This window comes from Schistocerca gregaria, chromosome X (genome assembly GCF_023897955.1).
Source record: "Schistocerca gregaria isolate iqSchGreg1 chromosome X, iqSchGreg1.2, whole genome shotgun sequence".
Lineage (NCBI taxonomy): Eukaryota > Metazoa > Arthropoda > Insecta > Orthoptera > Acrididae > Schistocerca > Schistocerca gregaria.
Genome location: NC_064931.1, coordinates 798,138,255 through 798,163,546, shown reverse-complemented (window position 1 = coordinate 798,163,546; position 25,292 = coordinate 798,138,255). Strand labels below are relative to the sequence as shown.

Sequence of the window (25,292 nt, the reverse complement as noted above, 5' to 3'; positions counted from 1 at the left end):
CCAAAAGGCAGGATGCTTGTCGGATACCGCAAGAACACCTTCTTTCCACGCTCTCTTTTCCTTCAACATCATCATCTGGTGGACAGTATCAATTTCTGTAAAACTGAGCTACAGAAAGCGGCTGAAAAATTTAAAAAATTGTAAACTGCAACTTTGAGAAGTTTAAAATCAAAATTGATATTACTTTTCTTCTTGCCACATATGTGAGACACTCCTACAGATATGAGAATCAGGCATAAGATACTTTACCAAAACGGCTTTGCAAGCAGACAGGTACAACCACATGGCGATGTAACTCAAATTAGTAAATCAAATCACAGGCTTGGGAACCTGGATGAAGAAACCCATCCATGTCTGGTATTGCACGACCCCAGTGGCGATGGATTTGCCAGTTCATGTTTTTGAATGGGTAGTGACAATGTCGCCATGGACCAACACAGTCTATTGAGATATTAGTTATCAATTTAAAAATAAAAATCCACATGCGACCAAGTACGGAGAACAGGTTGCTCTAATGTAGCCTGTTGCCATGGTACTACATTCCCTATAATATGTCCGTCATTTGAGGTATTGTTAACGTACATTGGAAAATCGAACGTGATTTTCTGGATGCTTAAAAACATGCTCTTTCGAACTGTGATTAATTTGAAATCAATTACGGAAAACGAATTTTCTCAAAGCAAAGTGCATATGATCTATTTTTGAAATTTAGACGAAAACAAGTTTGAACCGATTTCGTAGAAATTAGGAAAACAGTACGTGACAAATATTTTATATTGGAAAATCTTATGTTTCTAAGCTGTTGCGTTCAAAAGTTCATGTTTATTATGCCTTTAATCAACGAGATATAAGAACCAAAAGCTAAAATTTTATTCTGGGTGCGATTTTTCCGGTTACTTGTCTCAGCTCATGCAACGTTGTTAGGCCACGTTGAAAATTAAATCCACTGTTCTTGAGGGACTCAAAACACATTGGTTCAAATGAGACTGCTTTTTAAGCTTTAGCAGAAGATGGTATTTGTAAAAGACGTGTCTAATTCATCCGATTTTCACCTCCCCCTCCCAAAAAAAAACATATTTTCAACGAATTTGTAGATTGAAAATAGTAGATAAATGAAATTTTGTATTTACCGTCCTTGTGCTACCGAGTTATTGCGTTGTGAACCTCATATCCAGCACGACTTTACGAGATACAAGAATCAGAACTCTACATTTTTTTCTTGCTAGGATTTTCGCCCGCAAGTTTGATTGAAATTATTTAGCATTGTTAGCCCACGCTGGATAAGGAAATGCATTTTGCTTTACGGGTAAAACCATGGTTTTTTTAATGAGGCCAGTTTTGAGAGTTTCATAGAACACAGATTTTTGCAAATCGGATCGAAAAACCGCATTATTGACCTGTTCACAAAATTTTAAAATTAGCATTTAATTTATTCAGTACTGGAAAATACATGAAACTTTCAATTTATAAACCTTGTGTTGTTAGGTTACTACATGCCAACATCCACATTCGTCGTATCATTAGTCTCGGAGATAAAGAAAGTCAAACTTTGAAATTTTTTCTGGTGTCGATTTTTGAAGTCAATTTTGCCTAAAATTATCTGGCTGATTATCACTCGCGAAATTCTTTTAATTTTTTTTGTAAGAGAACGCACAGAGGTGTAAAAGATGGCCAAATATTCATTTCTTGCAACAAACTATTACTCAACATGTAACAGCAGAAAGTCATCGGAAACTCATGCTAGCTCTGCGCTCATGGAGTGAAACAAGTGACTATATCTCGGCCAATATTGCTTCGACGATCGTTAAACTTTACCACTGTTCATTGGAATCAGGTACAAATGTTGGCATAAAATTTCAACGAAATCTGAGATGGTGACCAAGGACCACAGAACATACATGAATCTATCGTTCTCCTGCAACATAAGTATATGTATGTGTTAATCTGCTAGGTATGTGACACGAAAGAATGTGTGTGTGTGGTGGGGGGGAGGAGGTGTCGGGTCGGGACGAGTAAGTAAACACACCAGTCAAAGAAGCGTGCCGTGGGCCCAATGATGCACAGTGTAAAATTCTTGTGCAGGTTGTAATTTCACCGGTGAGTCAAAGAGTCACGTTCCTGTTGAAGTAGAAGAAGCTGGTTGTGAGGGACTATGAGCTACAGTCAGTGAAACCAACTGTCTGATCCTGACGTACCTTGTAAGAATGTGCAAGGCCATCGTTGAACGGGAATTGTCCATAAAAGCGTGGCTACATACTATACCAAGAGGAATCGTCAAAGTGGGGTTCTTGTGCTAAATGACTTACTGCGAGCTACATTTTAACAGTGTTTTTCTATATTTCGACAAAAGAATGAGACAAAGGTTTTAGGTTTGTGGCTTTAGTGTGTTTGCATAGCGGCCGCCTCATCTTTTTTAGTCAACTAATGTTTATATTTTTATTTTGTCTTGCAGATTATCTGTTGCAGAAGAATTGTAATAATGACCAGAAAACCAGTTTTATTACCTATATATGTTATTTCTGATATATCTGAATTCCTAACATTAATGAGACATTTTAGGACTGATAGACAAAATGTTTTGGATCTGTGTGGGCTTTAAGAGATTTTAATCCAACAGAATGTTCAACATTTCATCACACACTCGTCCATGGATAATTTAGAGTTGTTCCTAATGACAGCGAAATCACGCTTACAAAGACACACATCATTATCATCATCATCATCATCATCATCATCATCATCATTGCCTTTTATGTAAGAGACGTGTCAACAAAATATTTCTGTATTATTGTTTTGTTCGATTTTTCTATTCTAATTTTAAGACTGAACGTAAATACTAGTACTACGTTATCAGATTCTTTATTTATTTGTGTGCTTGAGGATGATGGCGTATATGAGTATGAGAAAGCAAATACTTCTTACTAATTAATTTGAGTGTTGTGTCTGTTTTAAATATTTTAACCACATGCGAGATGGAAAGCTTATACCACTGTCATAAGAGCCAGAAATAAACTACACAACAAACCAATCCTGCGGATCAAAATACTTCTCTGCTTTACGTTTTCCTTAAAGTAAGAATCTACTTATAATTGTTTGTGTCACCAAGTAGCTCACATAATAGTTTATTGAGAGTACATGTCCTCCAATCTGAGCATAGGTTGCAGACGGATGAGAATAACTGAAAGTAGTTTTCCTCCGGGGTTGTAGTAATAAAGGTCTTATATTTGTAAAAAAAATCACTACATAAAATGAATTTCAAAATTAACACAGTATTCGATATCAATAAATGCAAGAAAATGAGGTAGAAGGTCAGTAGCTAAAACACTTCTTTCTCTTGGAAATTTTTAGTGATGCTTTTGTTAAAGTGTGGCTGTAGGATGTTATTAATTCACTTCTTAAGGAAATGGTGGACGATGGACGAAAATGGGTGGCAGCGGGAGGTTGTGGAGGAATGTTTACAAAACTGCGCTCGGGAGTGGGGGTTTCTATGTTTGCTATGATGATTCTTCTTTACTTTACTAACATAAAAATACCGATGAACTTAACTTCCTGAATATTGGATCATACATAATATCTGAATCCAATATGATTGCTTAAATGTGATTTCAATTACTACTGTAAGCCTTAGAAATACGAACGCGAAAATGTATTCAAATACAGTAGTTTTAAACAACTTTGCTGGAAATTTTTCTAGTTGACAGTGAAGAACTTCTATCCTTCTCTGTTTCAGGAAGCTTTTCCATCTACTAACTTAGAAAGAAGCTTCAACATCATTTAGCACCTCCTGGTGAAAGTAAGACAGGACGTTCAGATATATGGAAGAGGCGAAACGAGATTCCGATTGGCGAAAATGGAACCAGATATGGCGAAACTGGCATCTGATCATGAGGCGCAAACTAACACAGATACATAAGATTATTGTTATTATTACGCTTCTGGCCATTAAATTTGCAACACCAGGAAGGATAGTAAATAAAGAAATTAAATGCGTAACTAATTTGGGTATACAGGATGTGAAATTTACTACACAAAGATGCCATCTCTGGCAGTAAATACAGCTGAAGCCAAGCTGGGCATCCTGTTAAATTTGGCTTTGATGTCAGATACTGGTACGTTACTCATTGCTACTTTACCCCTGCTCTAGATTTCATCAAACGGACTGGCTGACCAGCAGTGGTGTTTGAGCTCTTGGGGCAATGCATGGCCAAATGTTGGTGAGAGATATGAAGAACGTGTTGGCCAGGTCAACAGTCGAACACACTTTGCATCGAGGTAGATCAGGATAGCAAGTACAACAAGCAATCTTGCGTTATCTTGTTGGAAGGTAGGGCACAGCCACCAGCCTTAAAACGTAAAAAATTTAACGCCTGCTGTCCAAATTACTGGTTATGCGAACCAAATATACTGGTGTTGTGTACGCAAGGACATCCATAACCATTACATCAGGTGCTGAATTCGTATGATGATGAAGAATGCAGTCGAGCAACGTTCGATCTCTTTCGAGCCTTCACAAGTGGATACGTCCATCACGATGAAGAAACGGGAATTGGCTGAAAAGGCGACATGGTGCCACTTGTGGGTCAGCTGGTGTTGTTGGGTGCACCGCTGCTGACCCGCGCGTCTCTCACTTGGCGAAAACTGGTCGCCCTGCTGACAATCCGCAGAGCTTCAGAAGATGTCGCACTGTCCATGTGGGCACTTGTCTTGTCCATTTCGTTATTGAAGGAATGTGGCGTGGCACGTTCGAAAGAGCAATATATCTGTCAATATATCTGTCCGCTTTTGCGCAAGTGAAGCGAGGCTGCTGACATCTTACATGATGATGGGTACGGCCCTCCTGAACTCATCAACTCAATATTCGCATCACAGTCTTAGGATCCCCACTAAAGCGAGGAACGAGGAAAGTTAAACGACAGTGTCAATTCTGCCTTTCGATTTCTGAGACATGCTGGTAAACATTTCTCCTTCTTACACAAGAAAGAAAACGACCTTCTCAAAAACAACTAGTACCATATGGTCCTTCTGACTAAAAAACCTACTGTGTGCTCTTCCCTTATTTACAGAGCGTGGAGTGACGTTGCTCCTTCCTGCTTTCTATTGTTGTGCCGGAATGCTAGTAACGGAACAAGGCCATGTCACTCCATTCTCCATTATTGCCAGATGTATCCAAGATGACGTCATCCAAGATGGCGACCTGTAGACTTGTCAACAGCGCATGACGTCATCCAATATGGCGGCCTTGACGTCACTTGATGACGCGAATACCGTTATCCAAGATGGTGACTTTTGGTGGGGAAGTTCCACACTACCTCCAGTCCCCCAGCAAATTGCGGGAAGTTCAAATTCCAGCTGGACAATGTAACACACTGTGGCTACCTCCACTAACCTAGGAAAATGGTGGGAAAATAGGTCACTTGGGCTACCTCCACTAACCTAAGTCATCCGACCGCCACCTCTTGCTAGGAATCAGCAGGAAAGGACCCAGCCTGTGCTGGGAAGGATGCAGGTAAGGCTTTATTTTGCATGCAGTGTTTATTTAAACAATTAGAGGCAGTACTGCCATCAAGTGTGTTCACCATGAGGTTCAGAGTCCAACTGACTTAGTACACAGTAGAGCCATCAGAGGGCCCCATCGCTGCTCCTGTGACATAATCCAAGATGGCGGTCTGGCGCGGAAAAATGGCGGGAAAAGGACTCAACATCCCCTGGGCTGCTGGTGAGAGGAAAGGGTGTACTTTATTTTGGAACAATTTATTTAGGAACGGATTTCACGTAGTTCATTTCTTACACTGATACAAAACGTTCGCTCTGATGTGCTTGGGATCACAACACGCAGTCTGCAGACCTGCAAACTACTCAGAAATAATGCAATGCACTGATGTACAGCCAAGCAAACAACTCGTAAATTACTGAAATAATGCAGCACACGGCGTACAGATCTGTAAACTACTCGTAAATCCACGAAAACAACTCGTAAATTGTCAAAATAACGGATGTGAAACTCTCTGCAGACACGCTCACTACTCGTAAACTGTCCAAATAACACATAGCAGGGTCTACAGACCTGATTGCAAAATAATGCTACGGACACGCAGATAACTCCGCCACCCCCTGTCCACTGGATCACTCAGGACGCTACCGAACATGCTCCCAGAAGTCAGGATGCACCGGCAGCCTGAAGAAAGTGGCGACGTGGACGTCAGCTGCCGAGTCATGGACAGGTGCCTATTCAAGTCCCGCAAGCATGAGGCGGTGGCATCCTTTTCATACTTGACACCTGAGAAATTCCTCTCAAAATACATGTTCACCTAGGCATCGTTGCTGACGTTACTAGATGGGAGCGAAGAACTAATTGCAGAGCGACTCACTCTCGCAGACACTGCAGAAATCTGTTCCCTTGCTTTCCAGAATAGCACAGGCTGCTTTCTCTTCCTCACGATCCTAATGGGACATTCGAGCTGTGTCTAGCTGTGAACGCATACCTACCAGCCCAACGTGGCTGATGCATCGCCAACAAACGCGCACCCATACCTACACACAATCGCAAGCGCCTCTAAATAGTTTCTGAATGTCATACTGATGTAACGTGGCTATGTGAAATAAGAACCAATTCAACCTCTTGAAAATTGTATTGTGTCTCAGAAGTAGTTAATGCTCGCTTTTGTAGGAGCTTTCGTGATGGCTCAGCATGTCTCATTGGAAATTCTTATCCTAACAGAACCTATTTACGAAAATAGCACAAAATAACATCAAATTCATTCTTCCTTGTGGTCCTAATGTGGCACTCCGTCCATTACATCTTACCCTTCCTGCTTCCAACACATGCATATGTTCTCACCGCTATGTAGAGACTCCTATACCACAAAACAAAGGATGTCTTTTGAATGAATGGAGCACTGTGATTGGCTCTAATGGAATTTATCCACTGAATTACAGATGTCGCCAGTGTGGAAGCACCGTCCGCCTTTTTTCTCCTTCTGCAGATAAGACTTCCAGTGGAAAAAACTATTTTACACAGATCGCCATATTGCATCGACAATTAAAGTGACACACAGATCGTCAAATATGGAAAGACTCTTACTCAATTGCACTGCTTTCCCAAAGAGGACAGAAGATTGAATATTACAGCGTGAAACCGATCTCCAACCCAGCAATATATCTCTGCTTACCATGTAAATGTAGTGAACATACAATTCGTGTAGTACGCCAAACAAAATCACTCCTTGTACATCATTCATACATATACCCCGAAGACAGACAGCATAAGCACATGCACCGTAGATATACTAGTGTCATAATGTATTTCCGGCAAGGTCAGGTGGTTATCTTCTCCCAACGCATGACCAGAGTGCCCTCACTGGATCGAAGTCACTCTCAGAACTGTTGTGAATAGACGGGCTCGTTACCCCTTGGCACAAATGCGTTAATGTTTCTGGTCCGGACCTGCTTGCTTCCTTGCCTTTCTACACACATCTGTAGACACTGGGATTACAAGAAAATACATAATTTCGCATGGTTTTCTAGATATCAAGCACATAGCAATATCACCTCCATAGCAGTATAGCTAGGTGGAGCGTGCTGTAAACCATTGAGTAACCAGAAACTAAGCCCTACTGCGAAGACATTTATGTGAAAACTCGAAAAAAGAAAATATTTCCACTCACAAATACCAATGTTGGTGATGTAACAGATCCCAAATAATTCATATAATTTACAAGGTCAGTTAAGGTGTTCCTCATGTCTAGAGAACCAGCAAACGTGTCTTTCACCTGCTACATGCACACACCACAATCGATGTTCTCTCAACCAAATAACAAAGATGGGAAACGCGAAGAAGCAGTCAATCCGACAATTTACATTGGGAAGGAATAACGGTCAAGAGCAAACACACACCCTTATTGAATCTTTTCAAATTTCCGCACGATCACGAAAGCTGCCCAACACATACTGAGTATTAGTTTGCTATTCGGTAGTCTAAGTGACGACACGGTTAACTCAGCTACATTCCTACACTCTCACCAGACTTTTCCATTTGGACACCTCCATCTGTTAATGGTAAACGTGAATCATTCCCGCCGCAGGCCACAGCCACTACACGCCAAGCACCCCTAGACACAATCCTCCTGGTAAAACCGGTCACATATATATTTGAGCGCTATGCTTACACTTAAATGTTACGATTGTGTTATCAATTGAATGACATTCGACAATCAGCAAAGTATCGTAAATACACCCTGCTGATGGCTGTGGCTCTGGAAACAGAAATATCTGTACCATCCTTATGACTTGCCACACTCTTCCCTTTGCCATCACAGTATTCCACGTCAATTCCATTCCTTCCTTATGACTGGACATAGTAATTGGATTTGCACATGTCGGAACACAAACACATACTTTTTAAGCCTGATGCACAAGGTGAACTTATCACGCATTCTCTACTACTAAGTATAATACTTCATTAATAACTGATTGCCGACGATGCAAAATAATACTGACCAAGAATCAACTACGGGCGGACATGTTTCATTAGTTTTTCTTGTGAGTGCTTCCACTCTGCCTCAGAAAGAGAGGCGTAATCGTCTTACAAACCGCCAGATGATAAGAAACCTGATCGCAACAACTACTGTATGTTACTGTCACAAGCGGTTTTGGTTCTACAGGTGCACACATGTATCCATGTTAAAAGCTATACTGGCTTTATAAATCGAGGTATGGCATTACCTCTGAATGATGTGTTTCTCCCAGACAAATACCATGACACAGAATATATACGTGATCGTAGGAGTGAATATTATCAGACCAGCACCGATGGTGCACACTTGTAATAAAATTACCGGATTTTGAAAGTGAGTGTCCTAAGGAGCGTGGTATGAAACCAGTATTTGCAACTCCCCCATGTCACCACTAGATATTTCTCCAGTATTTGTAACATATTCTGTCTCGACGCCATGTCAAAGTTTCTGCGATAGAAGTACCGCGAAAATGGTATGATATTCCAGAAACCATGTGAAATTATGTATGTTCTTGTAATCCCAGCGTCTGGAGATGTGAGTAGAAAAGAAAGGAAGCAAGCAGGTCCAGACCAGAAACAGTAATGCATTTGTGCCTAAGGGAAGGAATCCTGTTTTCTGTACAACAGTTCTGAGAGTGACTTCGATCCACTGAGGGCGCTCTGGTCATGCATTGGGAGTAGATGACCACCCGACCTCGTGGGAAATATCTAGTGCCATGAGTATATCTACAGTGCATGTGCTTATGCTGTCCGTCTTCATGGTATATGTACGAATGATGTAAAAGGGGTGATTTTGTATGGTGTAGGATACGAATTGTATGTTTACTACATCGATATGATACACAGTGATATATTGCTGGGTTGGAGATCGGTTGCATTCTCTAATATTCAAGCTCGTGTCCTCAGAGGGAGAGCAGTGTAATTGAGTAAGATTCTTTCTATATTTGACGATCTGTAGGTCACAATGTAATGTTTAATTGTCGGTGCAGTATGTCAAACTGTGTAAAATAGTTTTTTTCCACTGAAGGTCTCATCTGCAGAAAAAAAAGAAAGGTGGATGGTGCTTCCACAGCGGCGGCATAAGTAATTCGGCGGTTAAATTCGATAAGAGCCAATCATAATGCTCCATTCATTCACAAGACATCCTTTGTGCTGGGAGAGATGAGTCTCTACATAGCGGTGAGACCTTTTGTGTGTGTTGAAAGCAGGAAGGGTAAGATGTGATGGATGGGGTGACATGTTAGGAGTGCAAGGAAGAATGCATTGGATAATTTCCATGCAGACAGGCTGAGACATCAAAAAAACACCTACAAAAGCGAGCATTAACTATATCTGGGACACTATACAATTTCCAAGAGGTCGACTTTGTCCTTATTTTATACAGCCACATGACATCAGTATGACATTGGGAACCTTTTTAGATGCATTGCGATGGACTGTAGCTACGCACTTGCATTTCATGGCTATGAGTGAGCCACGCTGGGCACGTTAGCTTGTGTGCACAGCTAGTGGCCTGGTATGATCGCAAGGAAGAGAAAGCAGTGTGTCCTATTCTGGAAAGCAATGGAACAGATATCTGCAGCATCTTCGAGGGTGGATCACTCTGCAATTAGGACTTCGCTTCCATCCTGTCACATTAGCAATGGTGCCTAGGTGAACACGTATTTCGAGCGGATTTCCGAGGGGTCAAGTATGAAAGGGATGCCACCGCCTCATGCTTGCGGGACCTAAATGGGTACCTTTGCGTGGCTCGGCAGCTGACGCCTGCGTCGTCATTTCGGGGGGTGGCTGCAGGTGCATCCCGACTTTTGGGAGCATCTGTGGTAGCGTTCTGTGCAGGGCAGTAGACAAGGGGCGGTGGGCGGTGTGTGCGATCTTTTGGAAACTTTTCTTTGAAGAATTGTTTGGGTGTCTGTTGTATTATTATGCGAGCAGGTCGGTAGGCTCTGCTATGCATTATTTTTACAGTTTACGAGTAGTTAGTGTGTCTGCAGAGCGTTTTAAATCCTTTATTTTGATAATTTACTAGTTGTTTTCGTGTCTGCACTTCGGTGTACTGAACTATGTCGGTGATTTACGTGCAGTTTACAGGTCTGTATGCTGTCTGCTGTATTATTTCAGTAATTTAGAAGTTGTTTGCATGTCTGAACATCAGCGTACTGCATTATTTATGAGTATTTTGCAGGTCTGCAGACTGTGTATTACGACCCCAAGCACATCAGAGCGAGTGTTTTGTATCAGTGTAATAAATGAACAATGTGAAATCCGTTCCTAAATAAATTGTTCCAAAATGAATAAAGTGCTCTCCTTCCTCTCTCCAGCAGCCCAGTGCAGGCTGAGTCATTTTCCTTGCCATTTTCCCCTCCAGACCACCATATTGGATTAAAAAACAGGATGGACAACAGTGCCCTCTGGTGGCAGTACTGTGTACTAGGTCAGTTTGACTCCCGACCTTGTGGTGGACACACTGGATGGCAGAACTGCCTCAAATTGTTTAAACCAAGACTGCCTGCAAAATAAAGACTTACGTCCTTACAATCCAGCACAGGCTGAGTTCTTTTCTAACAATTCCTATTAAGAGATGCGATCGGATGACTTACATTAGTGGAGGTGGCCAAAGTGACCTACTTCCTCCCTATTTTCCTAGATTACTGGAGGTAGCCACAGTGTATTGTTGGAATTTTAACTTCCTGCCATTTTCTGGGGGAGGGGAGGGGTGTGGAACTTTTCCGCCGAAAGCCGCCATCTCGGATGACGTTATGCGGTGTTGCCAAGTCTACAGGCCACCATCTTGGATGACATCGTCACCACCGCCTTGGATACATCGGCAACACTGGAGAATAGAGTGATGCTGACCTTGTTCCACTACTACTGCTAACCATTTACATACCGTCTACTCGTATTTAGTAGACTTGATGATAATCTGACAACACTTGCATGCCTCCTGTGTCGTGTTGCAATTATAATGGTCAATACATTTAAACTTTTCATGGCGTAATGAACATTCCATAAAATTTTGGGCATGGAGCTGTGCAAATAAAATGGGGTTAATGGTCATCATTCCAAGGCAGAAGATGGACGCTAGGTTGTAAGAGGTTGAGAACAATTGATGTAAAATATTGGGGGTGTGGTCAGTACATAACAAAAGAAAAAAAGGGTAATTTTACTCATAATCACAATGGAATATGTTACTGATCTTTTAACAGTGTACATGTAAGGTATCGAAATCTTAAACATCTTTCATGCCATATACAGTTAGTTAGAAAGTACAAAGCATAGTTCTACGAGGATCATTCAATAATTAAAGAGACAAACTGCTTTGGGGAGAAACTGTTAGTAGGGCAAGTTTGGTACTTTTATGGCTTTAAGTTGTCACCACTGGGATGAGGCCTGATCAGCTGATGTATCAACCTTCTTTTGTTTATAACCTCAAAAATATATTTCAAACTGACGAGTCCGCTTGAAACGTCCAAATTAGTTGAACAATGTTCCGTCATTCGTTTTTTACTTGCTGAAGGCTAGAAACCAGTGAATATATACTGTAAAACGGATAAAGTTTATGGTGAAGGTTGTACGAATTCTGCAAATTATTACAAGTTGGTAGAGAAGTTCAAAAATGGTCGCGACTGAGTGACTGACGAACACCGTTGTGGCCGACTAGTTGCAGTTTCAACTCCCTCACTTGAAAGTCGAATTGATGATATTATTCGTGCAGACCGCCGTGTGACTGTGGAAATGATAATTGACAAGGTTCAAGTTAGTACAGGTACAGTTAATAACATTATCTGCAACAAGCTGAGATACAGCAAAACGTGTGCAAGTTGGGTCCCAAAGGAGTTGGCGCTGCTGCAGAAGGGAACAAGGTTCGTGTGCACAGAGCTAAAGGAACGTTATGAAAGAGAAGGTGAGCACTTCCTCAGCAAAATTTTAACTTGCGATGAAACTTGGGTTCACTATTATGAGCCAGAATCAAAAAGACAAAGCATGAAGCGGGAGCACAAGAAAAAATTCAAAACCCAAGTATCATTAGAAAAACTCATGTTGACGGTGTTTTGGGATGCTGAAGCTCCAGTTTTTTGTTCTTATCTCGAAGAGCACTGTAAAATGAACAGCCAATACTAATCTGATTTGGTTTTGAAAAAGGTGAAGGCAACCATGAGAGAGAGGCGTCGTGGATCTCAGAGGTGAGGTGTGATTCTCCAGCAAGACAATGCACGTCCTCATATTGCTCAACTAACCCGTGAAACCATTGACTAAATGGGCTGTGAAGTACTGCCTCATCCTTCTTACAGTCCTGATTTAGCATATAGTGATTTCCATTTGTTTGGTGCACTGAAGGAGGCATTGCGCAAGAAAAGGTTCTAGGACAACGAGGACGTGAAAAAGTTTGTGGGAAATTAGTTCAAACATCAAGATAAAGAGTTCTTTGCAGCCGGGATAAAAAAAAGAAACCTGTAGCCCGTTTGAACAAGTGCATAAATGTTCAAGGGGTTTATGGTGAAAAGTAGAAAAAGTATTGTTTTGTAAGTATAAACGCTTTTTTCCACAGACCAATTTGTCTCTTTAATTATTGAATGACCCTCGTAATATCTGCTAAGAGCGTTTAACTGAGGCTACACGTGGCCGAAATAACAGTGCAAGAAATTTTATTTGCGCGGCTGCATGCCCGAAATTTAATGGATTATAATGGTCAGTAGTTTATTAATAAAATAATGTCTGTGTCACGTATTATTTAAAGTCTGACGTATGCAGTCTTTCTAAAAGTCTCCCATCAGTACATTGTTATTAGCGTATTCACAATTTACCTACTAATTCTGATCTGTTTAAGATGTCAAATTTAACAGATACGTGTTTGGTACTGACATTTATGATTTTGTTTTAGAAATTTAGGAAGATCTCATTGTAACCATAAAAAAGTGCTTTTGGACATACTAAATGTAATACATCGCAATGTATGTTTATTATTCAAAAACATTTACTGTTTTTCAGATGTGAGTACGGCAGTGCTTTGTACATGGAAGAAATTTTGCACAAGGGATGCTGTGACTGAGTTAAACTAGGACTTTAGATGGGGATGGGAGGAAGAGGTGGGGTTAATGGTCACCATTCCAAGACAGAAGACGGATGCGGGGTTGAGAGCAACTAATATAAAATATTGGGATGGTCAATAGATAAGAAAAGAAAGAAAAGTATTATTTTACACAATGATTACAATGAAAGCATTTTTGCATACTGCTTGGAATATATTATTGATCTTTTAAATATGTACATGCAAGGTATCGAAATCACAAACATCTTTCATGTCACATACAGTTAGTGAGAAAGTATAGAGCATAGTTCTAATATTTTCTAGGAGCGTTTAACTGAGGCTAAACGCAGCATAATATTAGTATTTAGGAATATAATAAATAATGGCTAAAAGCTACTGATAATAATTATAATTATTTTTCATACTTACTTCATCGATATACTCCTGTGAACGATCATTATACATGTGATTGGTCTGAGACCCCATTAAAAACGGATCTTCAGCTCTGTACATCTTAGGTGGCAGAGAGTCTGAGTACATTGCTTCATTTGGTACTCCATAGATCATAGGTGGCATTATGTTCTGAGCGTTACCGCTACTTTCATAGCTACTGATACGATATTCGTCGTTTGGAAATTCTGAGTCCTCAGAGATGTAATAGTCAGAATCACTTCCCACTATCTGAGATCTGACAGGCATTTGTTGTTGTTGTTCTTGCTGCTGCTGCTGCTGCTGCTGCTCTTGGGCTCTCTCTGCTCGTATGATGTTTTTTAATTCTTCAAAACTACTGTAACGTGGAGATGGCAGGTGAGCAGAGGCATAAACTGGTGAGGGGCTCATGTAGGGTGATCGATGAAGAAGCCTAACTACTTCATCATAGGGACTGTACTTTTGTCGAGCTTCAGAAGGCTGACGATGTTGTGGATAATGAACAACTGTGCCATAGACATAGTCTCTTCCTCTGGTATCCAGAATATCATTTCCTAGAGACCTTGTCTGTCCATATGGTTCCCAAACGTTATAAGCAAATGGATCTTTGTACATTGGTACCTCATTAGTGAGTTCTGTGATGCGTGACTGGCGTTTCGAGAAACGCCACATTGCTCTTAGTTCTTCACAAGTTGGTTCTCTTCCTGAGGGGCCGTCCCATGGACTCATAGAGGACAAATGTGGATATTTGTAGGTAGCGAATTTATGCCAGAGTCTTTCCCTTCTTGGAATGGACATGCTAAAAACTGCACCAGAAACACACACAAGTATACCGATGATGGTGGAGGAACGCATTTTAGCCCTGTAACATTAAAATATCTGTATCAGATTTATTTGAAAAAGAAAAAGAGTGTACAACAAGAAAATAAATTAATGCCAGATATATGCAGCCTTCTTTTAAAAAATTCATTACATATTGCACTTGCAACTTACATGTAGAAACAGAACAATTGTGAAACACAACAGTATAAAAATGAAATAAAATTTCCTTAACATTAGTTTTATAATATTCTAGTAGTATTATTAATAAGTATACAGTTTTTAATTAATATTAAAAATGCAATTGGTGCCGCATGTATGCTGCTTTAGGGAAAAGGCTGACACAGAGTAAAACAGGAAAATGTTAAGACATTGCAAGAACATGTATGAAACGGTGCAAGAAGTGCATTCCCATGCATGACATGAAGCACAACTGGACTTTTCTTTCTATTTCAACAATAACATAACAGTGACAGCTTTTAATAAAAAGATACAAAGTAATTTATTCCTACAGATAATAAGATTTTAGAAATAAATTTGGTGAAAAATGATAATCTTGTAATCCATCGCCATCTTGGAAAAATGGAAAATTTTACACTCTTTTTTTAGTTTTTGCCAAATAGCTTTCAAACTAAGCGTATGATATGAAACTTCATTCCATATATTTTTGAAGTGGAGTATGTATTTTTGAAGTCGATTAAATCTGATGAAAGGTGGGTTATATTTGATCTTTCTGTCTACAACAGCTTCGGCGATAGGAGTACGAAAAATTTGAAGACAATTTCAAAATACGATATAAGCTCGAATTTCTTATTAGGTTTTATCTATTAACTTAAAAAAATCTATCTTACAATCATAATTTATGAGATAGCTTTCAGACTCAAGTCGTTCCGATTTGAGCATGAAATTATTATTTCAGTACGTCAAATAGATCTTCAGATACAGCTTCTTGTGCTCATTCTTCGATATGTGATAGTTAAGTACATTTGTTCGTACCGTATAACAAAATAACAGACAGTGCAAAAATGTTGTTAGTCAGCCTCTTTTTTGTGTTGTGTGAGCCACAAGTCGCCGGAGTTAAGGCTTTTGTATGACGTGGAGCGACGCAAGAGTGAGAGGAAACAAGTCGGTCTGAAGAGGACATCATGTTCTTTAGAATAAGTGTCCGGTCCCTCGTATCTGGTGGTGTTCGAAATGTAGAACCCTAAATTACTGTTGTGCACGATATGAGTAGTACAAGTATGAATCAAGGCTAGCTACAAGATGAGAGCGGGATACAAACTGTTTTGCAATGAAGTGTTAAATGTATGTTTCAAAACCATCAACGTTTATTGCAATGTTTAAATGAAATTACAATGCGCAATAGATATAAAAGCTCAAATATGCAATAAATGTTCGAAATATATGTTCATCGAAGTCCGCAGGTTAGGTAAAAAAATTAACAGGTCGTTTAGGTAACTTTCCACAACAGGATTCCTAGAGAAGAAACTGTTATAGATTCGACCTGACAGTCACATGAAGAATGACGTCATGATTCTGTGGAAAGAAATAACTTACTTTCTATGGAAAAAAGGGGTAAATTTTGATGTACGTGGCAGAAACGTTCAAGGTGAGTGCATAATTGATACGAAAACGATGAACACTGGTTTCCTTACCTAGAAATATCGAGATGAGGAAAACCTGAAAAAACTAAAGTTTATATGAGGAATGTGGCGTATAAGGTTATCTCGCAGTCACAATATGAATAGCGAAAATTAAAGCTTGAAGAAGAATGACTACGAATCATTGACATCGTGCAGGGGAAGGCCCTAATAATGATTTACAGGAGAACTAAGAACTCTGTTGTACAGGATCTTCTTTCTTCAGCAGGTGATAGCTAATGTACAAAGGATAGACCGAAGCTCTGTGCATGGTAAAGCAAAGACACTTCTAATCCTGAAGTTACACACATTGACTTCTACTTAGAAAGGCTTTGGTTTGAGACATTTGGTAGAGACTTCTATTGGAGGTTGTTACGAATTGCGGGTAACTGACAACTAACAGTAAGAGTCGTTGCTGATGGAAGACTACCTCTGTCTAGGAAGCTGCAGACATTCAGAAAACTGCATTTGCCACTCTAGATACAGCGTGGAAACCTTTTGTTACCCGTCACAGCTTGTCTGACCAAATGCAACCCGCTAATCATATACACGAACGTATCTGCGTAAAAAGCTATCTACTACTGTTACGTTAGCCTCAGAGTTGGAAGTAGCCAATACCCAACGAATCTATCCTGTGATGACTGTTGATGGAATGAGTACATTATCAACTTGTAACACACAGGGGCTACATTCCTGCAGTTACCACACGTTATCTTTTTACTGTTATCGATTAATCTGTGTTACGGATCCTGATCTCTCCCCATGCGATTATCACGCCTTCGATCCAGTGAAAAAGGCCTTGAATGGACGACGAATCGTGTCGGACGAGGATGTGCAGCAGGCAATTACGAACTTCTTCACGCAGCAAGACACAGTGTTTTATTAAACGGGTATCTTCAACCTGGTGCTTCGGTGGTATGATTGCCTCAATGCTCACGGCGATTTTGCCTGATTGATATACCTATTCTGGACTGTAGAGCCTTCGTACGGAAACGTCTTGTTCCCCTCTTATACATGACAGAGCTCCTTCTATGAATCAACATACCTTTCATATTGTATTTTTGGAGTGTGATAATCGCTAATTGTGGTGAGCACAGGTAGCTGCCGATAGCCCTGTAGAAGCATTCCCAAACAAGGGAGCCTGTAGCTCGAGCGTGTATGATATTCGACGTATTAATAGCTCTAGGTGGGTGTGGGATATCGTACAGCGTGAGAATCATAGACGACTCAAGAGGTAATAGCAAGAGTAAGAGCTGTATTTCAAGCGTGAAAGATACAATGCTTTATTAATTATTTACAGAATTAGACGTTAACTCTTTATCTGATGGACCAAGGGGACAGTCTGCAGCTTATCAACAATTATTCTAATACTGTAAAAATGTAGTTAACATATTCATATATAAAACGGTTGAAGACGTTATCATCGCTCAAGTCAAGACGAATGACCACCAAAAGTAGCTTTGCCACAGGCTGAAGTTTGAATCCACCTCTAGGGGTGGTTGTAGTCGGTGGTTCTGTCAGCACAGAAAATTATACTGATGACACTCACTAATCATTAGGTGCTGTTTTTCTTCACAAACGTGCGAACAAGTTTTCTGGTGTCGCGACATTCAGTGGTTTCACAGAGGAAGCATCCAGACAGGTCGAGGGAGTAGTCATAACGTCTTGATTATCTCCTCGAAAAACCATGAAACATGCTGATGGTGTTAGTCCCTTTCTACATTTAATGAGATGTAGTTTTTACAACGATGTATGACTTGGCGGAGACCTTGGTTGTAGAATTCTGCATTTTGGTTGTCCAGGAAACCAATGTTATCTATAACCCTCCTTGATTGCAAAAAATGTTTATTTACATGACCGGTTTCGGTTCCTCTAGAAGCATCTTCAGATCCATAACGATAATGATACTAATTTACTATTTCACAAATGCAAACCTTTTTTATGTACCAGAACGTACTTGCAGTTTCGGTTATAGGAGTAACCCGTCCATACACAGAAAACTTCACATGCTGCGACACATAAAATCGGTTGGCAGAATGCACGTCATTTATATTAATTATAAAACTATTACCGACAGGTGGCGCCTGGTACATTTGTTACATTACATTTGTTACCTGTTTTCCTCCATGGTCTGCTTTCGTGTTTTCCGCCATTTCGGTGTTGTACTGCGATCCGCCAAGTCGTCTGACGTCCATCGCCGTGGGCAAGAAAGCCGTGCAGGAGAGCCCCGTCAACGACGCCAGACGCTGCACGCATCTTCCAGCTTCCCCACCATGCACCATCTCTCATCCCTCGGCCTGGACCTCCACACGCAACAGTTGTTACCTCAGTAAATCGTCATAAATACTAAAATAAGCGCTATGATTCAATTTGCTATGCTCGTTAAGGATTAAAATCGGATCTTTCTTTTTGTGGATGTATATTTCAATTTCTCCCAAAATGTTAAGAAACCGTTACTTATGAGCTCTATGCAGGATGTCTAAATTTTGTTCCATGTTCGTGACTGAGTGCCTTAAGGCAGCCATATGCGCCCCAACCGCTGTTTTGTTTTGACGCCTGGCGTCGTTGACGGGGCCTTCCTGCGCGGCCCTCTTTCCCACGGCGATGGACGTCACACGACTTGGCGGATCGCGGCACAACACCGGAATGGCGGAAACCACGGAAGCAGACCATAGAGGAAAAAAAGTGTGGACCAGTGTCTTGGATATATAAATCACCCTTTGTTTTTAGATCGTATAAAATGATAATTTTACTGTGTATTTTAATATTGAAAAACACAGATTTTAACCTTCACATCTACAGATTTTAATTACGTATTTTTAGAGATAAAAAGTAGATTACAAAAATCTACTTAATACAGTGTGTGCATAAGTAATGTAACAAATGTACCAGACGCCGCCTGTAAGTAATAGTTTTATAATTAATGTAAATGACGTGTATTCTGTCAACCAATTTTATGTGACGCAGCATGTGAAGTTTGTTGTGTATGGACGTTTTACGTCTGTAACCAAAATTGCAGGTACGTTCTGGTACATTTGATGTGGATTGGATAGGACGAAAAAGGTTTGCATTTGTGAAATAGTAAATTAGTATCACTATCGTTACAGATCTGAAGATGGTTCTAGAAGATCCGAAACCGGTCATATGAATAAATATTTTTCGCAATCAAGGCGGATTATAAATAACATTGGGAAAACGAGTGATTGCGGTTATCCCATCAGAGATTATGTCTCTAGAATGAAATTTTCACTCTACAGCGGAGTGTGCGCTGATATGAAACTTCCTGGCAGATTAAAACTGTATGCCGGACCGAGACTCGAACTCGGGACCTTTGCCTTTCTACATCTACATTTATACTCCGCAAGCAACCCAACGGTGTGTGGCGGAGGGCACTTTACGTGCCACTGTCATTACCTCCCTTTCCTGTTGCAGTAGCGTATGGTTCGTGGGAAGAACGACTGTCTGAAAGCCTCCGTGCGCGCTCTAATCTCTCTAATTTAACATTCGTGATCTCCTCGGGAGGCATAAGTAGGAGGAAGCAATATATTCGATACATCATCCAGAAACGCAGACTCTCGAAACCTGGCGAGCAAGCTACACCGCGATGCAGAGCCCCTCTCTTGCAGAGTCTGCCACTTCAGTTTATTAAACATCTCCGTAACGCTATCACGGTTACCAAATAACCCTGTGAGGAAACGCGCCGCTCTTCTTTGGATCTTCTCTATCTCCTCCGTCAACCCGATCTGGTACGGATCCCACACTGATGAGCAACACTCTTCGCGGGCAAGAACTCTACCAACTGAGCTACCCAAGCACAACTCACGCCCCTCTTCACAACTTTAATTATGGAAGGTTCGCAGGAGAGCTTCTGTGAAGTTTGGAAGGTAGGAGTCGAGGTACTGGCGGAATTACAGCTGTGAGGAGGGGGCGTGATTGGGTAGCTCAGTTGGTCGAGCACTTGCCCACGAAAGGGAAAGGTCCCGATTTCGAATCTCGGTCCTGCACACAGTTTTAATCTGCCAAGATGTTTCAGACATTATGTCTGTTTTTGAAATTTCCAGGAAACGTTCTGCCTCTGGTCTGCTACGCGGTAAGTTCTTCATCCAAGGAAAGAAGAAGACATTGGATGCAATTTCATGAGAACGCAGTAACAGGATGGCTCTGACAACTTAGAGTGCGATAGGATTCTCTGCCGAGGGAGTATTTTGGGCTGCTGAAGAAGGCCCGATGATGGATATAATGACTTCTTTATTGAGGCTTGATTACAATCATTACAATATGTTGGCGCCTCCCCAGAGGCGAAAGCCACCGGCTGTTGACTGCGCGCTCCTCTGCTAGGCGGCTCATGCTGCGTCGGTAGGTTGCCGTGTTTCCTGCCCATAGTGAGTGTAGCTGGCGGCGGCGACCGCGGGCACGTCGGGCTGCGTCGCGCTCCCGGACTCGGAGCGTGGCGGTCTTCTTTTAGTGCCCCAGTGGGGAAGAGATGGCTGGACCCTGCAATATAACTTTCGAGACTGCGGCAGAGCGCGGAGCTGCCCCCGGCGCTCAGAGGCTTAGGTGGCACGCAACGGTTCGGGTCCCGGCTGTGGCAGAATCGTCCGCGTCATCGGCATGACGTGGAGTAGCACAGATTCGACGTCACATCACTGCCCAGCTGTTCGATGACGACAGACTGATTCGAGCGCCGTTAAATACGTTCCGCCGTGCTGATTTCCGCTGTTTTACAGCGGTTAGTGTACAGCACTGAATTTTACAGAAAGTGTCGCTGACCTTTCGGCTTTCGTAACTGGGTTGCAATAGTCATGCAGGCTGGGTGAGGCATCGGCGGCACGTGTGCCCTGTTGCGAAGTAGTTGCCCATGTAGTCTCTTCGCCGGCTTCGACCGACTTAGCGGTGGTCTGATTTCGTCATGACGTTCTTCTGCTAGTTCCAAGACTCGCTTATAAATTTATCCCTTTGCAATAAGGACGGTGCAACAAAATCTGACATTGCAGAGAAGAAGCAAGTGTGATATTTTCCTGGGCATACTGAGCTTGGGCACTGTCGTGGAACTAGAAAATCTACTTAAGAGACACTTCGTTTTGACAGACTCCTGTAATGTCGGCAGTAGATTTGGGTAGCATGTCCCTTTGATGAATTGCCCCTTTTGAGCATAATCTAGACCGCCCAGTTACATTCTTGCGGTTCTAGGCGCTTCAGTCTGGAACCACGTGACCACTACGGTCGCAGTTTCGAATCCTGCCTCGGGCATGGATGTGTGTGATGTCCTTAGGTTAGTTAGGTTTAAGTAGTTCTAAGTTCTAGGGGACTGATGACCACAGATGTTAACTCCCATAGTGCTCAGAGCCATTTTTTTTTGACGCGGAAAACAGTGCATTCATTGTACTAATGCGGAAATGGAGCCATTCATTCGAACGCCAAAAGGGCCTAATCATTGGCTTTCGAGCCAAGGGTGGAAGCATTTCCGAAATACTTAATTTGTAAACTGTTCTTGTGTGGCTTGGTTCAAATGGCTCTGAGCGCTATGGTACTTAACTTCTAAGGCCATCAGTGCCCTAGAACCTAAGGACATCACAAACATCCATGCCAGCTACACTCACTATGGGCAGGAAACACGGCAACCTACCTGCGACGGTAGCGGTAGCGCGGTTCCAGACTGTAGCGCCTAGAACCGCTCGGCCACCTCGGCCGGCTGTTCTTGTGTCACATATGGTTAAAGTGTACCGTGCATGGCAAAGAGGCCCTAACCAAATATAGCCACTGGTTTTGTTATCAATATTCAAGTAATAGATGACAGGGGCGAACGGCAGCTGTGGAGATGTGTACGGGCGATTATATGCGCAGCTGTTGAGCAACAGACCACCTAGATTAACCAGGTATCTACCAACAGTGTTTCCTCAATGACCATCCAACCCACTTCGCTGCGTATGGGACTCCGTAACAGTAATATGTTTTATGTACCCATGACGACTGCTGTTCATGAACCACGATAGCTGGAATTTGTACCCCATTAGCGCAACTGAATGTCCACTGAAAGGTGACAGGTAGCCTTTTCAGATGAATCATGTATCATGCTCCATCGGACAGGTGGCCATTGTCATGCACAGCTCTGCAACGATTGTCCGAATGGTCCAGGCTGGAGGAGGGGATGCTAGGACCTGAGGAATGTTTACATAGCATTCCCTGGGTGACCGTCTCATTTTGGAAGGCACAAGGGAACGACACAAGTATGCATAAATCCTTGAGGACAAAGTCCACCCCTACATGCAGTTGGTTTCTCCTCAGCACAATGGCATCTACCAGCAGGACAATGCAACGTGTCACATAGCTCGCAATGTACATGCGAGGTTCGAGGAGCACCAAGATGAGTTTAACGTACTCCACTGGCCACCAGACCTCCAGAATTTAAGCGCAATCGATAATTGGTGGGATCGTCTCGATCAGGCTGTTCGCGCCTTACGGGCTCGGATATGCATATAATTAGCATTCCAACACAGACGTACAAAGTAGGTAGTGTAACTCCAGTCCTAATCCATATCAAAATTCAGTTTTACAAAGAGTACTCTACAGTATTGTCCCCTAACTTAGCTCTCATTTATCCAGTGCAAAGTTTCAAGCGATTGAATAAATGCGCAGGCGACTCCTGTATATAAGAAGGGTGAAAGAATGAACCCGCAAAATTACAGACGAACATCTTTAACATCGGTTTGCTGCAGAATCCTTGAACATATTCTCAGTTCGAATATGATAAAGTTCCTTGAGAGGGAAAACCTTCTGTCCAAAAATAAACACGGTTTTAGAAAACATCACTCTTGCGAAACTCAGCTTGACCTTTTTTTACATGAGATCGTGTGAGCCGTTGATGAAGGGCCAATAGGTACATTCCATATTCCGAGATTTCCGTAAAGCATTTCACATGATGCCACACTCCTGACTGTTAACGAAGGTAGAAGCATACGAAATAAGTTTCCAGATATGTTAGTGGCTCGAAGTGGGTTAAGTAGCACAACACAGTATGTTCACCTCGACGGCGACAACTCTTCATAGACAAGGTTATCGTCAGGAGTGCCCCAGGGAAGCGTGATAGGACCGCTGCTATTTTCTGTTCACATAAATTATCTGGAGAACAGGTAGGCAGCAGTATGCTGCTGTTTCCTGATAATGCTGTGGTGTATGGGAAAGTGTCGTCGTTTGGTGAGTGCAGGATGATACAAGATGGCTTAGACAAAATTTTTAATTGGAGCGATGAACGGCAACTAGCACTGAATGTAGAAAAATGTAAGTTCATGCAGATGGATAGGAAAAACAAACCCGTAGTGTTCGGATACAACATCAGTAGTGCGCTGCTAGACATAGTCATGTTGATTAAATATCTAGGCGTAATGTTGCAAAGCAGTATGAAATGGGATGATCGTGTAAGGGTTGTAGTAGGAGAGGCTAATGGTCGACTTCAGTTTATTGGGAGAATTTGAGGAATGTGTGGTTCATCTGTAAAGGAGGCCGCATATACAGTAGGACACTAGTGTGACCCATTGTTGAGTACCGTTAGAGTGTTTGGGATCCCCACCAGGTCGGTTTAATGGAAGACATCGAAGCATTTCAAAGTTACCAGTAGATTCGAACAACAAGAGGTTATTACGGAAATGCTTCGGGAAATCAAATGGGAATAGCTGGAGAAAGGGTGAGAGAGATTAGGGCTTGTACGGAGGGGTATAGAAGAGGAAAGGAAAGGACTACTAGTGGTACAGCGTAGCCTCCACCACGGACCATCGTTGGCTTGCGGGGTATGTACGTAGACGTAGGTGTATAAGTAACTCCACCTACATTCTGTATGTTAGGGAAGGTTATACGGTAGGTTTCTCATTCGGAAATCGCACCTGAACTTTGTATATTTGTGAGAAGGTTGTGTTATGCCTCGCGTAAGAATGCGAAGCGCCTACGAGAAAGTCTCGGAATTTTACAGTGGCACGATCACGATCCATCTACAATACGGTCTATCGTTCCCCGACATTGCTGGCCGCGTTGCTCTCGATCCCACGGCTGACATGCGAATATGGGATCTATGAGTTCAGAATGATGAAACTAAACGCCATGCCCATACGACAAAAGCCCGAGAGGACAATAGTACTGTTCACTAGCATGTGCAGGATCGTACAGCCGCGTCACGTACTTTTATTTAGGAAATGGGTTTGTCTGAAAAAACAAATTATCCATACGGTCAGTGCGACGACGTGCGGTAGCATCACTATACGCACGGCGACCATTGTTGTGGCATCCCTTGACGGGGCAGCAGAGAGAAGCGCGCCCAACGAAAATACTGGACACCTGAGTGGCACCGCATCGTCTCTTCAGACAAGTTCTGCTTCTGCCTGTAGCATCACTACGAATGTTTCTAGGTGGACAGGCTCCGAGGAGTACGAAAGTTGTCTGTCTGCATTTACCATCGTCATTCGGGCCCAGTACTTGGCGCTATAATACGGGTCATCTTTGGATACACAACACAGTTACCTCTGGTTCGTATAACTCGGAATTTAGGAGACAGGTGTTATGTTTCTGACCTGTTAAGGCTGGTGTCTGTGCCCTACTTTTAGAAGTCTACATGGCGTTATAATTCAACAAATAAGGTCATGTTTCACGGTACGTCCTGAACTGCCTCACTATCGAGGGTGTTTGAGTATTGCTCTGACCAGTGTGTTCTCCAGGTCTCCCACCCATGGAAAACAAATGATTAGGGTTTCTCAACGGACTGGGACGCCACCGCTCGCCAATCACTACGACTGACACATGGAATGACGTACATATATCAGTCATCCACTTGGTGCCCAGTCGGCCTTTGCTGTTGGCAGAAATGCCAGCATTGTGT

General features: G+C 42.0%; 1 protein-coding gene across 1 annotated transcript in view; it reads right to left on the bottom strand.

Moving 5' to 3' along the window:
• Positions 1 to 25,292, bottom strand: part of LOC126298429 (uncharacterized) — a 130,510-nt gene that overhangs the window by 63,874 nt on the left and 41,344 nt on the right. The window contains exon 2 of the mRNA XM_049989757.1: positions 13,971 to 14,832. Within this exon, the coding sequence (XP_049845714.1) occupies positions 13,971 to 14,825 (855 nt within the window). The 5' untranslated portion in view covers positions 14,826 to 14,832. The remainder of the gene's footprint in view (positions 1 to 13,970; positions 14,833 to 25,292) is intronic.